Genomic DNA, 15,993 nt, shown 5'->3' on the forward strand with positions numbered 1-15,993 from the left:
TGATCACATCGTCTTTGTCTACTTCATGAACTGGCACTTCAGAGGCATGCAGGAACTTGTTGCAATGGTTAACTTTTACCACTGTTTCCTGCCCTCAGCGGCCACGATCATGCGGTCCCTTTTTGACTTGATCAAGGTCAAAGAGGTCACCTGGTCAGAGGAAGTGATGGCAGGTTTCGAACAAGTCAAGACCACACTAGCAAACACCACCCTCCTGATCCACCCTGGATTGATGTCCCTACTGCCCTCACTGTGGATGCCTCCAAAGCAGCAGTTGGTGGCATGCTCAAGCAGCTCATCAAAGGCTGGTGGAAGCCACTCGCTTTCTTCAGCCAGCACCTACGATCCCTGGAACTTAAGTACAGTGGTTTCAACAGGGAGCTGCTGGCCCTGTACCTTGTCATCTGGCACTTCAGGTATTTCCTGGAAGGAAGGGAGTTCATGGTCTTCACGGACCACAAGCCCCTCACTTTCTCATTGCCAAAGTGTCGAACCCGTGGTCAGCCTGCCAACAACGCCACCTGTGTACATCTCGGAGTTTACCACCACAATCAAGCATATCTCTGGGAAGAACAACATGGTGAGTGATGTGCTGTCATGCACCTCCATCCAATCAGTGTACTCTCCATCTCCGGGGTTGGATTGTGTAGTATTAGCTGAGATGCAACGACTGGACAGCGAGATTCAAGCATACTGAACAGCAGTCTCAGGACTCTGACCTCAAGGCATACCCATCGGGGCCAAAGGTAACAAGCTCTTTTGTGACATGTCTACCGGGCAACCTTGGCCCTCTGTCCTGACCACTTGGAAGAGCCGAGTCTTTGACACCTTACATGGTTTAGCCTATCTTTCTATCTGGGTGACCATCCGGCTGATTGCAGATAGGTTCGTGTGGCACGGCCTACACAAACAGGTCAGGCACTGGGCCAGGACATGCACGCATTGTCAAACCTTCAAAATCTACTTCAAAGGAAAGCTCCAAAATAGGAGTCCATAAATAGAGATTGAGATGGGAAGTGGATTTAAATAAACAAATAAATGAGAAAAATTGGATGGAATTCTGCAAGAATAATATGACAAAAATTATAAATGTTAGGTATAGCTTAGTTCAATATAATTTTTTTCTCCAGTTATAACTGACTCCACAAAAATTAAACAAATCGATTCCTGCTATATTAGATTTATGCTTTAGGTGCAGACGAGAGATTGGATCTTTTTTGCATTCTACTTGGCAGTGTCCTAAAGTTAAATATTTCTGGTTGGAAGTCAGTAACCTTTTGAAATGAATTACAGGGGTTAAGTTTCCACAGGATCCAATGTTATTTTTATTGAGTAATATTAAGGTTATAAGATCCAAGTTAAAATTAATTATGCTTCAAATTGAAGTTGGACAAATTGCTTTAGCAATTTCTATGAAATGTATAACAATATCATGGAAGTCAGATACAGATTTAGGTATGGAATTATGGCTCATAGAACTTCATAGCTGTATACCAGTTGAGAAGATTACTTACAGCTTACAAAACAAATATCGTATTTTGGAAAATTTGGCACCCATGTTTACAAAATGTGGATTGTATGTTTAATAGACTCTCTAAGTTTTCAGGCTGACTTCCAGGCCAAACATTTTGGCAGTTTCCGCAAAGCAGGACGTCAAGCGCTGAAGAGCTGGCTCTGAATGGGCAACTAAAGCGGCATCATCTGCAAAGAGTAGTTCACGGACAAGTTTCTCTTGTGTCTTGGTGTGAGCTTGCAGGCGCCTCAGATTGAAGAGACTGCCATCCGTGCGGTACCGGAAACTGCCAAAATGTTTGGCCTGGAAGTCAGCCTGAAGAAAACTGAGGTCCTCCATCAGCCAGCTCCCCACCATGACTACCAGCCCCCCCACATCTCCATCGGGCACACAAAACTCAAAACGGTCAACCAGTTTACCTATCTCGGCTGCACCATTTCATCAGATGCAAGGATCGACAATGAGATAGACAACAGACTCGCCAAGGCAAATAGCGCCTTTGGAAGACTACACAAAAGAGTCTGGAAAAACAACCAACTGAAAAACCTCACAAAGATAAGCGTATACAGAGCCGTTGTCATACCCACACTCCTGTTCGGCTCCGAATCATGGGTCCTCTACCGGCACCACCTACGGCTCCTAGAACGCTTCCACCAGCGTTGTCTCCGCTCCATCCTCAACATCCATTGGAGCGCTCACACCCCTAACGTCGAGGTACTCGAGATGGCAGAGGTCGACAGCATCGAGTCCACGCTGCTGAAGATCCAGCTGCGCTGGATGGGTCACGTCTCCAGAATGGAGGACCATCGCCTTCCCAAGATCGTATTATATGGCGAGCTCTCCACTGGCCACCGTGACAGAGGTGCACCAAAGAAAAGGTACAAGGACTGCCTAAAGAAATCTCTTGGTGCCTGCCACATTGACCACCGCCAGTGGGCTGATAACGCCTCAAACCGTGCATCTTGGCGCCTCACAGTTTGGCGGGCAGCAGCCTCCTTTGAAGAAGACCGCAGAGCCCACCTCACTGACAAAAGGCAAAGGAGGAAAAACCCAACACCCAACCCCAACCAACCAATTTTCCCTTGCAACCGCTGCAATCGTGTCTGCCTGTCCCGCATCGGACTGGTCAGCCACAAACGAGCCTGCAGCTGACGTGGACTTTTTTACCCCCTCCATAAATCTTCGTCCGCGAAGCCAAGCCAAAGAAGAAGACTCTCTAAAGACCTCATTTCTTGGTAACCTCCAAAATTAGACTTTATAATATAAATGCTCTATTCCCTTGGCATACTCCAGTACTTCTTTTTCTATTTTCTTTCTAGGAGTTGGGGGAGGGGGGAAAAGGGGAGGTGGGAGGGTGGAGGGTGGAAGGTGTTATATAGCACATGTACGACCTTTTGAAATAACTTTTGAATTGAATGTAATTATTGTGGCTGGAAGGGAGACGCCATAGAGTTGTAGTGCATAACTGTTTGTCAGGCTGTAGGCTGGTAACAAGAGGTGTGCCTCGATCTGTATTGGGCCCCTTGCTTTTTGTCATTTACATTAATGATCTGGATGATGAGGTGGTAAATTTGATGAGTAAATATGTAGATGATACTAAAATAGGTGGAATTGTGAATAATGAAGAAGGTCTTCAAAGATTGCAGAGGGATTTGGACGGCTTAGAAGGGTGGGCTGACAGATGGCAGATGGAGTTTAATACTCAGAAGTGTGAAGTGCTTCATTTTGGAAGGAATAATTAAAACAGGACATACGTAGTAAATGGGAGGGCATTGAGGCAGAAAGATCTAGGAATAACAGTTCATTGTTCTCTGAAGGTACAATCTCATTTGGATAGGGTGGTGAAGAAGGCTTTTAGTATGCTGGCCTTTATAAATCGAAGCATAAAATACACAGGAGTTGGGAAGTGATGTTGAGACTGTTCAAGGCATTGGTGAGGCCAATTTGGAATACTGTGTTCAGTTCTGGTCACCGAATTATAGGAAGGATATCAACAAGGTAGAGAGAGTACAGAGAAGATTTACGAAAATGTTACTTGGGTTTCAGAATCTAGATTACAAAGAAGGATTGAGCGGATTCGGTCTTTATTCCTTGGAGCATAGAAAGTTGAGGGGGGATTTAATAGAGATATTTAAGATTATAAGGAGGATAGACTTTTTCCCTTGAGGGTTGGAGAGATTGAAACAAGAGGTCATGAGTTAAGAGTTAAAGGGCAAAAGTTTAGAAGTAACATGGGGGGGGGGAACTTCTTCACAGAGTGGTGGCTGTATAGCATGAGCTTCTGGGAAAGTAGTGGCAGCAGGATCCATTTTGTCATTTAAGAAAAAATTGGATAGGTATATGGATGGGAGGGGAATGGAGGGTTAGGGGCAAGGTGCAGGTAGGTGGGACTAGAGGAGAGTACTTGATTCAATGCGGACTAGAGGGGCCAAGATGGCCTGTTTCCATGCTGTAATTGTTATGTGGTAATAAACCTCCAAAATTCAGAGGCATATGAAGGCCCCAGTACAACCCTTCCAGCTAAAACAAAAGAGGAGGACTTTGCCCATAACACTGGTGGGCAAAATTAACTTGGTCAGAATGAGGGTGATGCCAAGGCTCCAGTATCTTTTTCAATGTTATCCATTTTGTTGCCCCAGTATTTTTTTTTATTTTTATAAGATGCTCAATGAATATGTCAGGTTTCTGTGGAATGGTAAAATGGTTAGAATCTCCATGGAAAAGTTGACATGGGATTATAATTTGGGTGGTTTAAAATTACCTGATTTCAAAAAATATTACTGGGTAGCCCAGGCAAGGTTTATCACCTCACCCTTTGAGGGAGGGCCACCCCTCCTGGGCACAAATTGGACTATATGCAATAGCTGAAAAGATAGCAAGAGAGTTTATATATAAATGGGTCACTAAATTAATTTCAAAGAAAATGGATAACCCCATACTAAAGCACGTACTTCAAATATGGCAAAGAATAAATCAATGTATTGGATATCTCCTAAAGTGCCCTTGAAACAGAACAACTTGATACCCTTGACTCTGAGTAATAAAATCCTGGACACCTGGTGCCAGAAAGGGATCATATGTATCAAAGATTGGAAGCAGCTCATGTCATTTGAGCAGTTGAGGAACAAATACCATAATGTCTAATAGAATATTCTTCTGATGTCTGCAAATAAGATCTTTCTTAAGGGAAAAATTGGGACCATCTATGACCCTACCTAGATGTAGAAACATGGAGATTCTAATTCAACAGGGGAATGTGTGTAAAATTTACCTCTTAAGATGTATTACATATTCCAGGTGAGGGACTGAAGCCAGACTTGCACAGTGTAACAGATTTGTGTTAATCTTTAGTATAATGTTAAAACTATATTTTATCTAGATATGGTTTGGGCTGGTAAAGGGTCACACAGAGTTCATAACACATTTACAGATGCACCATTGTATTCAGAGAAGAGTGTTCATTCTCTGAGTCACAGCATCTTGGACAGAAAGAGCTAATGGATTTCAAGTGGGTCTAAACTATTCAAGAACTGCTGAAGGACCCATCTGTTTTTAATCAAAGCCACTTAAGCCCCTTGAACAGAAATGAGGTCAGAGTTTGTTATGGACGAGGGATGGTTTTGAAAAAGGAACAAAGTTTTGGTAGAAATAAAACTGATGGTCATGTGGTTTCCAAGAATTGGGACTCACCTCAATGATATAACAGTCACATGATTTGGAGAAATATATTACCCAATTCAGATATTTTGAGTTCAGTTTTGGAAGAGTTCAGTTTGGAGAGTACAGAAGTCAAAACACTGTGACACAGGGGTTGAAACCTTGTGAAAGACAGGGTTGAATTACAGTAACCTGGGAAAAGGGGAACATAGAATCAATAGCTTTTGAAATAAGGAAGACTACTTCACTGTCTCTTTGGAAAAGAGGACAGATTTCTACTGGGTCTATTTTTGTATGGCCACTTAATTTTACCCTTGTCTGGTTTGTGACTTCATCATGGAAGAATATAACCACACTTGTTTAACTCTTGTCTGGGTTTGTGATTTCATCGTGGAAGAAAGTAGCTACATTGTGAGTAAAGAAACCTAAAGATATGATGTTTAAAAGCACTTTATAATTACTTCTGAACGGAGAATTTAAAACCTTCAAACAAGACTAAAATGATGCGGAACTTTTAAAGATTGACTTTTCAGAGTGGGACTTTAATTGTAAACACACACATAAAGTTACATTTGTGCATAGCGGGATTAAGTTTAGAGATGAGTAATATTTGGAATTTACCATTGTCTGGTGAATTTTCCTTTGCTGTTTCTCTGTTAGTACTAACAAAGTCCCTTTAGTCCCAAAATTAATTAAAAGGATTGTTAGTTCATACTAACAAGTCAAGGGAGAGATGGGAGTTGGACTTAGGCAGAACAATCAATGAAGAGCGGTGGCAGACCTGTGTCTGGAGTCATCAATGTCAAATATAGGTTGATGAAATACAACTTCTTGTACCAGCTGCACCTCACACCTCAAAAATTACATACATCAATATCTGAAATTTCAGAAATATGCTTTAGGTGTGGTGTGGAGGTTGGAAATTTTGTCCACACCACCTGGCTATGTACAAATGGGAGATCTTTCTGGAAAAACCTGGGGGATATTCTTAAAAGAAAATTACAAAAGTGGATTTTCCACAGGATCCAGAAGTATGCCTTTTGGGAGACATTGGGGATGTGAGTTTTAGACTGTCCAAAAAAACAAATTTAATTCGTGAAGGTCACCTTTGCCAGGATATGTATAGCGGTTTTGTGGAAGTCCAACTCCCCATTAAGTATCACATCATGGAATATGGAAATGCAGAGTTGCATTCCCCTGGAGAAAATCACATGCAATCTAAGGAAGAAACATGACACACTCATTAAGGTGTGGCAACCTTACTTGAAATATATTGGCACACATATTTATTAACGCCCCCTTCAAAATAGAGGTACTGTAGCAATCCATCCCATTTGGGAAATAAATGTGATCAAGGAAGTGGGATATGGCGCAGGTGATGCGTTTTTTCAGTTTAGTTTTAGGTTTTTTAATCTCTTTAATTGAAGTTCTTTTTAACTTTTATCCTGTTACTTAGCCTTTCTGATTGTTTTTGTTCCTAGGTTTCTGTAGGGGGTCTTTGACCCCACTGGAATTTGTATCTATGTCATTTAGTTGATTGTATTTTCAGTTATATGTGAGTGAGGAGGGGATAAATACAAACTTTGAATGGTACAGTAATGTTAAAAAAGATTATAATGTTTATTTGAATTTTACAAGTCTATGAAAATTTAAAAAAACATTCAAAAATGATCCAGCATACCTAAGATCCAGGTGCATCAGGCGCTCCAGTGCACAAAGCTCCAAAGAAATCAAACCCAGCTTGTTGAAACCAAGATTTACATCAGTCACTGTGGCCTTCAGCTCTTCAATCCTGTAACAGAAAGCTATTGTTGGAATCATCTCAGTGGCTTTACTATAAGATCATATCCATTGATTAAATATTGCAGCTTAAATTTTGTTGCACTAAATTTGACTACAAATCAAAAATATGTAGCTAGTGTTTTGACCAAGAATTCAAGTATAATTTTATTTACAGTATATTTTTAAAGCAACAGATAGGAAAATATCAGATTTTTTTTTCATATTTATTGTCAGAGTACATACTGTACATGTTATCACATACAACCCTGAAATTCCTTTTTCCTGCAGGCACAGCAGAATTACCACTAATTGGTAGTGCAAAAAAAAATCTGTACACAGCATAAACATGTAAAGAACTGTAAACAGATTAAAAATGTAACGAAACTGTGCAATATAGAGAGAACAAAAAGAAAATCAGTAAAGTGCACAAGTAAGAGTCCTTAAATGAGTCTTCGAATGAGTTTGTCCTTGAGGAGTCTGATGGTGGAGTGGTAGCAGCTGTTCCTGAACCTGGTGGTGTAAGTCTTGTGGTGTCTATACCTCTTTCCTGATGGCAGCAGTGAGAACAGAGCATGTGCTGGATGGTGTGGGTCTTTGATGATAACTGCTGCTTTCTGATGGCAGTGTTCCCTGTAGATGTACTCAATAGTGGGGAGGGTTTTGCCTGTGATGTCCTGGGCTGTGTTCACTACCTTTTGGAGTGCTTTACACTCAGGGGTAAAGGTGTCCCCATGCCAGACCGTGATGCAGCCTGTCAGCACACTTTCTACCATACATCTGTAGAAATTTGCCAAGGTTTCTGGTGTCATACCAAACCTCCGTAAACTCTTGTAGAAGTAGAGGAGCTGATGTGCTTTCTTCATGATGCCTTTGGAGTGTTGGGTCCAGGAAAGAACCTCCGAGATAGTGACTCCCAAGAACTTAAATTTGCTCACTCTCCAGCTCTGATTCCCCCAATGATCACTGGATTGGAAACCTCTGGCTTTCCTTTCCTGAAGTTAACAATCAGCTCCTTCATTTTGGTGACATTGAGTGCAAGGTTGTTGTTGGTGCACCATTCAACCAAGTTTTAAATTTCCTGTATCCTGACTCATCCTCTTCCTTTATACAACGCATTATTGTAGGCAAATTTGTAGATGATCTTATTGTGGTACCAAGCCACACAGTCGTACGCGCAAAGTGAATAGATCAGGGGGCTAAGAACATAGCCCTATGGTGCTCTGGTACTGATGGAGATGTGGAGAAGTTCTTACCAATCTTCACTGATTGTGGTGTGGAGGTGATGAAATCCATGATCCAATTACACAGTGGGGTGTTAACTCAGGTTTTGGAGTCTGCTGATCAGTTTTGAGGAGATGGTGTTACATGTTGAACTGTAGTCAATAAAAAGCATCCTGATTTATGCATCTTTGCTGTCCAGGTGTTCCAGGGCTTTGTGTAGAGCCAAGTGAGATGGCATCTGTCATAGACCTGTTATTATGATAGGCAAACTGGAACGTATCCATGTCACCACTCAGACAGGAACTGATATGCTTCATCACCAAGCTTTCATAATACTTCACCACTGTTGATGCTACTGGTCGATAGTCATTAAGGCAAGTTACTACACTCTTCTTGGGCACCGATATGACTGATGTCCGTTTAAAACAGGTGGGTTCCACGCCTTGCTGGGAGTGAGATATTAAAAGATATCTGTAAATACCTTGCCAAGTTGGTCAGCACAGATTTTTAATACTCAGCCAGGCCAGATGCTTTCCTCAGATCATCATCCTCAGATGGGATCACCAGGGGATATGGGGGTACTGAGGGGTGATTTTTCACAGTTCCTGTTGTCAAATCAGGCGTAGAAAGCATCAAGTTCCTGCAGAAATTGTTTTAATCAAAATAGAAACCCAATTGTTCACTTCACGATACGTTAAAGTGATCCTGAGATTACTTTACAAATGAACACAAATATGGTTTCAAATTTCATTGCATTTTTTTTGTTTCTTTACAAAGGATAAGAACTCAGTTACTGCACTGCCGCATGCAGCTAGTCTCACCACAAGGGAGTCTGCCACTTGGCTCACGTTACATATTTATGCAGATGAATTTTCTGCTTTCCAGAACATTTAAACAAACTTTTCCCACACAAGTACATGTTATTTAAGATGTTTCTTAGGATTTGTTATACCAGGCCCCTTACACAATGGTTAATAGTTTTTTACTGTTTTGCCCCAAATGGAGTTGTTATTGTTCTTTACAACCAGCTTTAGCCTTGCTGAATGCTCTCTGCTATCCTACTTCCGTTACTATTTAAAACTCACATTCTCAGATGTACAAATTTTTTTATAATAATCGGGTCTATGTAAAAATGAAATTTAAATGAAATTGATGCAGAGCACCCCATCGACAAAAAATATTTTAAAAATAAAATCAGTATCCAGAATTAATGTTGATCTTGACTTTACAAATCCTGAGTGCAGGAAAATACCAAAGATCAGCATGTGGCTGAAGGAACTACTCCTGCTTCGATTATTTCTGGTCATAAATTGTCATTTTGAATGGAGTGAATGATAACTCTTGAAAAATATATAGCTTGAGAGATCAATCTAACAATTCTAAAATGACCTCATTTCGGTGGTGATGTTAACTTTAAATTCAATTCATCCATGGCTAATAGGATGTGTTCTCAAACCTAAATTTTTGGGAACAGCTTCACCAAGACTTATTCCCTTTTTCTTCTCCTTCCCTCTCAAGGACATTCTTACGAGCTCACGTTTCATTTAGTGTGGCTATAACTTTAAGGGTTAATACAAACTGCAACTATTCACAGTTGGATGGCACCATTAAGTATTGACTCTATACATAGTTGGTAACCTGGAGGAAGAGAAAGAACAATGGTTGTTGATCCAGGAACACAGGTGGTGAGAGAGTCATGTGAGTGGGACACTTACAGAAACAGGACTGCATTATTTCACCACTGTTACTCCTCAGATTAAGTACTACAGGTTTGGTGAAGGAACAGGGATGGGTGTTTGTGACTAATCCAAAAGGTAGCATTGCAGAATCTCCATTCCAAAGAGTTATTCAACAAGAATTAAATTCTTTCAAGATTCAAGATTATTTTACTGTCATGTAATAAAACAGAAAATGTAATATTGCACGAAATTTCCTTTAGTCTACCATAAGGCAGGCAAAGATTTGCCATCAGCAGAAATTGCCTGGTGCCACTTAGTCAGATAAAGAGAAGCAAAAGAGTGTCCAGGGATTTGTCCCCAGCACTCCTACAGCCACACAGACTTATGTCCAAACTATCAACAACCCAAGCTCCAAATCCAAATCTCTGACATGATCAGGAAGCCCTCAGTGCCCTCAACGCCCTCTCGCATCCTGATACCCCTTCAGCCAGTCTTCAGTAGTCTGCAGCTTGGCACAGGTTCCTTGACTGCAGTCGCCAGCAGCCCACTGCCTGAGTGTACTTCAACTACAGTGCCCCTCACTGGTCCGCTGCTTTGCCCACTGTTCCATAGGATCGTCTCTTCTGCATCTTCTCAAGTGTGTGTGTGTGTGTGTGTGTGTGTGTGTGTGTGTGTGTGTGTGTGTGTGTGTGTGTGTGTGTGTGTGTTGGGGGGGGTGGGTGGGGGGAGAGGCCTGCAAATCAGCTGATGCTGAACACAGGTTCTGCCATCTTGGGCCCAGACCCTGCGGTTGCAGGACTTTTAAATAAACCACCGTGGTTCCTTTAACAGGCCGTTTTAAAGCCTGTTCAGAGCTGTTAGCAGTTGGACTGGGCAGTAGAACCTTGAAGAGAAGCACTGTGACTTCTATCCCCGCTTTCTGCCCATTCACACCAGGGGCAGCACTGCCATTGTGCAGTGTGGGAGAAGAACAGAGACTACACTGAGGCTGTGCAAACTTACCACAGCATCATGGGTGCAGTTGGAGTAAGAAGGGTATTGTATGAACTTTGTAATGGGTGTTAATGTTAATATTGCAGTTAAGAACTTTATCTCAGCACTTGTTTTTAAGTGGAAGGGTAAAGATCCAGTTTTCATGGTCCACATAGGTGCCAATGTATTTATACTGTAGAGGAGATGCTCAATTAAAAAAACAGAACCACAAAGGTAATGATGTTTGGATACAATGTGAGCCATATGCAAATTAGTTTAGATCCATAGCCTAGATATGAATATGCGGCTCAATGATAGAGTCATAGGCTATAGAAACGGGCCCTTCACCACAATCTGCCCATGCTGACCAAAATGTCCCATCCACACAAGTCCTATCTACAAGATCATAGGAGCAGAAATAGGCTATTCAGCCCATTGAGTCTGCCCAGCCATTCAATCATGAACTAATCCATTTTTTTTCACCGACCCACTGCCCAGACTTCTTCCCATGACCTTTGATGTCCTGGCTAAACAATATCTATCTTAAATAGATCCAATGACCTGAACTGATTAATTCCAATATAGCTTTTTTCTCTGGAGCATAGAAGATTGAGGGGGGATGTGATGGAGGTGTTCAAGATTTTAAAAGGGACAGAGAGAGTCAACGTGGATAGGCTTTTTCAATTAAGAGTGGAGGATATTCAAACCAGAGGCCATGGTTTGAGATTGCAGGGGGAACATGAGGGGAAATTTCTTCACACAAAGGGTGGTTGGGATGTGGAATAAGCTTCCGGCGGAGGTGGTTGAAGCAAGGACGTTATTTACATTTAAGGAAAGACTGGATAATTACATGGAGGGGAGAGGATTGGAGGGGTATGGACCAGGTGCTGGTCAGTGGGACTAGGAGGGTGGGGATTTGTTCCGGCATGGACTAGTAGGGCCAAATTGGCCTGTTCTGTGCTGTATATGGTTATATGGTTAATCCACGATCCATATTTAACAACAATGCTGTGGACATGGTGAGTCCAAACAAAGGGTCTGCTTCTGTACTCTTCAATTCCATGACTCCTTATCCTATTAAGTGGTACTAACAATAAATTAAGGAGGTGCTATTTAAGAAGTATTTGCAAGTGATATTATAGGGAATGGTGGGTGGAAAGCTACTTTGTCCTAGATTGTGTCAAATTTGAAATTATTCTATACTCATCCACTGAGTTGGAGGGTATTGCATCATAATCTTGACTGGTAAATGACAGGAAAGGCTATGGCATTGGAAAGAAGTGCCTGGCCTGCTCATGTAACCAAGTATTTGTGTGGCTAGTCCAGTTGAGCTTCTGGTCACTTGTGATTCTCAGGAACTTGACTGGGAGGGCAGGTAGAATTTGGGAATGATAATGCATTTGATATATAAAGTTAATAAGATCATATCCTGTTATACATGGTCATTGCCTGGCAATGTTACTTGCCATTTATCAGCCATATCTGAATGTTGTCCAGGTCTGTTCTATGTATTTATTTTTAGAAAACAGAAGAATAAGTCATAATTCTAATTCAATATTCAGAACTGGATCATACATAATGGAGAAAAATGAAGTGGAAAAATCATTCATATCACTCACATTGCAATGGCCAGATTACATCAAAGCAATTTCAAACAGATGATATAATTCACACAAGTTTAATATTACAAACCAATGTAACAAAAAAGGGATTTCAATTTTGTAATTAAATAACCCTGCATAATTACAGCTGAGGCGAGAACAATCCAATCCAGGGTGAACCCACACAAAGCGGTAGGACCAGAAAACATACTTGGCCGAATGCAAAGGGACTGTGCAGACCAGACTAAGGTTCTAATAGGCATGTTCAATAGCTCACTCCAGCAATCTATTGTCCCTGCAGGATTCATGGCAGTCACCATCATCCCAGTGCCAAAGACAGCAATGGTAGCCATCCAGTGGCACTGACCTCCACGCCCATCAAGTGCTTTGAATGACTGAAGTGCATCAAAGCACACCTACCAGTGACCATGTACCTATTCCAGTTTGCCTACTGGCCAAACCGATCCATGGTGATGTAATAGTCCTGACATGCCACCCCATCCTGACTCACCTCAAGAACAATGACTCATACAGACTGTTGTTCATTGACTTCAGCTCCGCGCTCAGCTCCATCATACTTCATAGGCTGGTGGATATACTAACCTTGCTGGGACTCTGCCACTGGATCCTGGACATTGATTGAAAGATCATTCTTTTAGGGTTGGCAGCCAAACCATATCACACTGAGCACTAGTGCACCCCTGGGCTTTGTGCTCCATCTGCTACTGTTTACACCTGCTAACTCACAACTGTTCTGCCAGGTTCTGCTCAGAGTCATCAAGTTTGCGGATGAAATAACGGTAGTTGGTCATCATCGGCAACAATGATGACTCAGCTCCAGAGAGGCCAAAAGGCTTATATAGGGTGCAAAAGCAACAACTTGTTTCTCAATATGGACAAGACAAAGAAGAGGAATGAGGACTTGAGGAGAGTGAAGATCCACTCCCTACTACATATTACTGGCTCTGTCATTGAGAGTGGAGAGCACAAAATTCCTTGGTGTCCATTTAAAGGATGACTACACCCACTACACCTCCTCATTGGACAGGAAGGAGGTGGAGAAGGGCAAGGTTGCTGGCCACTACCCTAACAACGTTACACAAGAGCAGAATAGAGAGTCCCCTGGCAGGCTGTATCATAGTGGTATAGAAGCTGCAAAGCACGAGATTGCAGGTCAGTGCGGAGTGAGATTAAAACTGCTGGTGCTCTTCCTTCTATCGACAATAACTACAGGGAGCAGTGCTTAAGGAGGGCTCAGACAATCACTACCATCCAGCCCACAATATCTTTGAGAAACTACCTTCAAGGAAGAAGTACAGGAACATTAAACCAGGTCTGCCAGGCTGGGAAGCAGCTTCATCCCACAGGCAGTGAGATTGTTGAACAATCCTAGAAATTATTTTTATATATATTTATTTTGGATTGCTAAGTACTGTATATGTGTGTTTGTGTGTAGAGTGTACTTTGTATCCGTGTGTGTGCACTATGGTCTGGAGATATGCTGTTTTATAGAGTTGCATATGTGCAATTAGATAACAATAAACATGAACTTTAAAGCGTAACCCCAGTTAACATTAGTGTAAAATACTAGAGGATGCATTGCTTTATTTTCATTTGATCACAGAATAATTCCAAACATTAGAAATTACTTGGTTCATAAGAAGCTCATTAACACTGGAAGAAAGTTCCAAAAATGTCTGAAATCTGGTGAAATCCCAGATTATTCCACACTGTGGATTGTTTTTAAAGCATTATCAGAAAAACAAGATCACAGGTTACACGTACCTAGAAGGGACTCTAGTCAACAAGTTCTTGCTCAAGTTCACACTAACAATGGGAGCTCCAACAGAGGCATCAAATACTTCATCTGGAACAACAGTGGCTTTCTTGTCACTAGATAAGGAAGAAGTAACAAGATATTTAGTTTTCAAAAGAGCTCAAGTCAAGCAACAAAAATTCTAAACTTACTTCTGGGAATAAATACAGTGATTCTACATATATACCAAGCTTAAGTACATTATTCTTTAGCTTAAGTTAATGTCTTCTAATGTATCAGCCAAACTGACAAAATGAACCAATATGTTTCTAAATGATAAACAGGCTTCCTAGATTGAAAACTAAATCCATTCATTTAACTCAGAAAAGCCTAGAGCAAGCATAACCTAAAATTTGAGATCCTCTCTTGGAAGGCATCTCATTTCAAGACTTTCAGCCTTATCATAATTCCCTACAATTTAAATGAGTAAATTAATACAACTTCATTTTGGGAAGCACTGATAGATCAATTTTATCCATTAAGTTGTAAATGTTGGTTAGCTTCTGTCTTTGAATGCTTTTAACTTTTCCAATACTTAACAAATTTTTAACATTTACAGTATTTAAATACATGTCACAAATGCAATAAGACATCTTATCAAAGTGCTGGAGAGGATAGCTGGTCAAACTGGGGTTGAAGTGCATAACTGTACAGTAATTTTCAGAATATTTGCAGAAAAGAGAGGTCTCGTTGGTCATATTCAAAATTATGGGTGGCATGCATTACAAAATAGCAGATGAACAATCAGGATAAAAATCTTAATAGCTCAAAACACAAGAATATCACTCAGACTGGTAAAGTAGAGATTAGAAAGTTCATCACATAACAAGAGACCTCCTAAGTTAAAATTTCAAAGTTCAAACCTAGATTATGACATTGGCTTGGTATGTTCATTCTGTTAATATTTCATGTACAGTATGAATTTTTTTTTCTTAGAATGGTTTCTAAAATGTTTTTTTTAAACTCTGATGGGGCTAACATTTATATTCCATTTCTAACTGCTTTGAACTGAGTGGCTTACTCAGCTATTTCAGAGTGCTTCAATGAAGAGATGAAGAGACAAAATGTGACATTTTTTTTAAATCTCACTTTCAGCAAAAACATAACCTCTAATGCATATATTTCCTGAAAGTGAAAATCTTTTGTGATCCATATACCTAATTACTTAGCAAATGTTAAATCTGTCTTATGCATTTAAGAACATAGCATAACTATAACGTCTCCATTCTCTATATCCCAGATTACTCATCAAAAAGTTGAACATCGGTAAAAGTAAATATCCAAGTGTAGAAGAAATGGTTTTCCAGATGAAAAAGTTGAGGAAGCAACAAGAGTGGTTAAGATTTAAAAAAAAAACGCAAATAGAGTTGTTATATGACTGTACAAAATAAAACTGTACAAAATAACAAGGGTATTAGATGCAATGTGATTGTGATAGATTGGGAAACCACGTAAGAATTGACAGAGAATAAGCAATTTCTAACACCAAACATGTTGATACACTTTTTACAAGTAATGATATCCCTTCAAGACAAAAAAAAACAAGAGTACAATAGTAGCCTAGTGAGAAAGATGAATGTAGATTATAAAAACTTCAGTAGATATGAGAAGAAAAAAATGAAATAGCCCTCACATACAGAGGAAGGAGAAATTATACCAGGGAGCAGCAGGGGCAGAGAAATTAGAACAAATAGTTTGTGTCTTCTTCTATGAAAGCAGATTTAGAAATCATGAAGGATACACAGAAAGAAA

At 40.6% G+C, this 15,993-nt stretch overlaps 1 protein-coding gene across 2 annotated transcripts in view; it reads right to left on the reverse strand.

The window, feature by feature from the left end:
* The window catches only part of lrrc40 (leucine rich repeat containing 40), an 85,699-nt gene that overhangs the window by 11,700 nt on the left and 58,006 nt on the right, over window positions 1–15,993 (reverse strand). For both annotated transcript variants that reach the window (XM_069938437.1, XM_069938438.1), the window contains exons 11-12: window positions 14,211–14,318; window positions 6,852–6,962 (exon numbers count right to left, since the gene is read on the reverse strand). In XM_069938437.1, the coding sequence (XP_069794538.1) occupies window positions 6,852–6,962; window positions 14,211–14,318 (219 nt within the window). The remainder of the gene's footprint in view (window positions 1–6,851; window positions 6,963–14,210; window positions 14,319–15,993) is intronic.

The sequence above is a fragment of the Narcine bancroftii genome, chromosome 5, assembly GCF_036971445.1.
Source record: "Narcine bancroftii isolate sNarBan1 chromosome 5, sNarBan1.hap1, whole genome shotgun sequence".
Taxonomy (NCBI): domain Eukaryota; kingdom Metazoa; phylum Chordata; class Chondrichthyes; order Torpediniformes; family Narcinidae; genus Narcine; species Narcine bancroftii.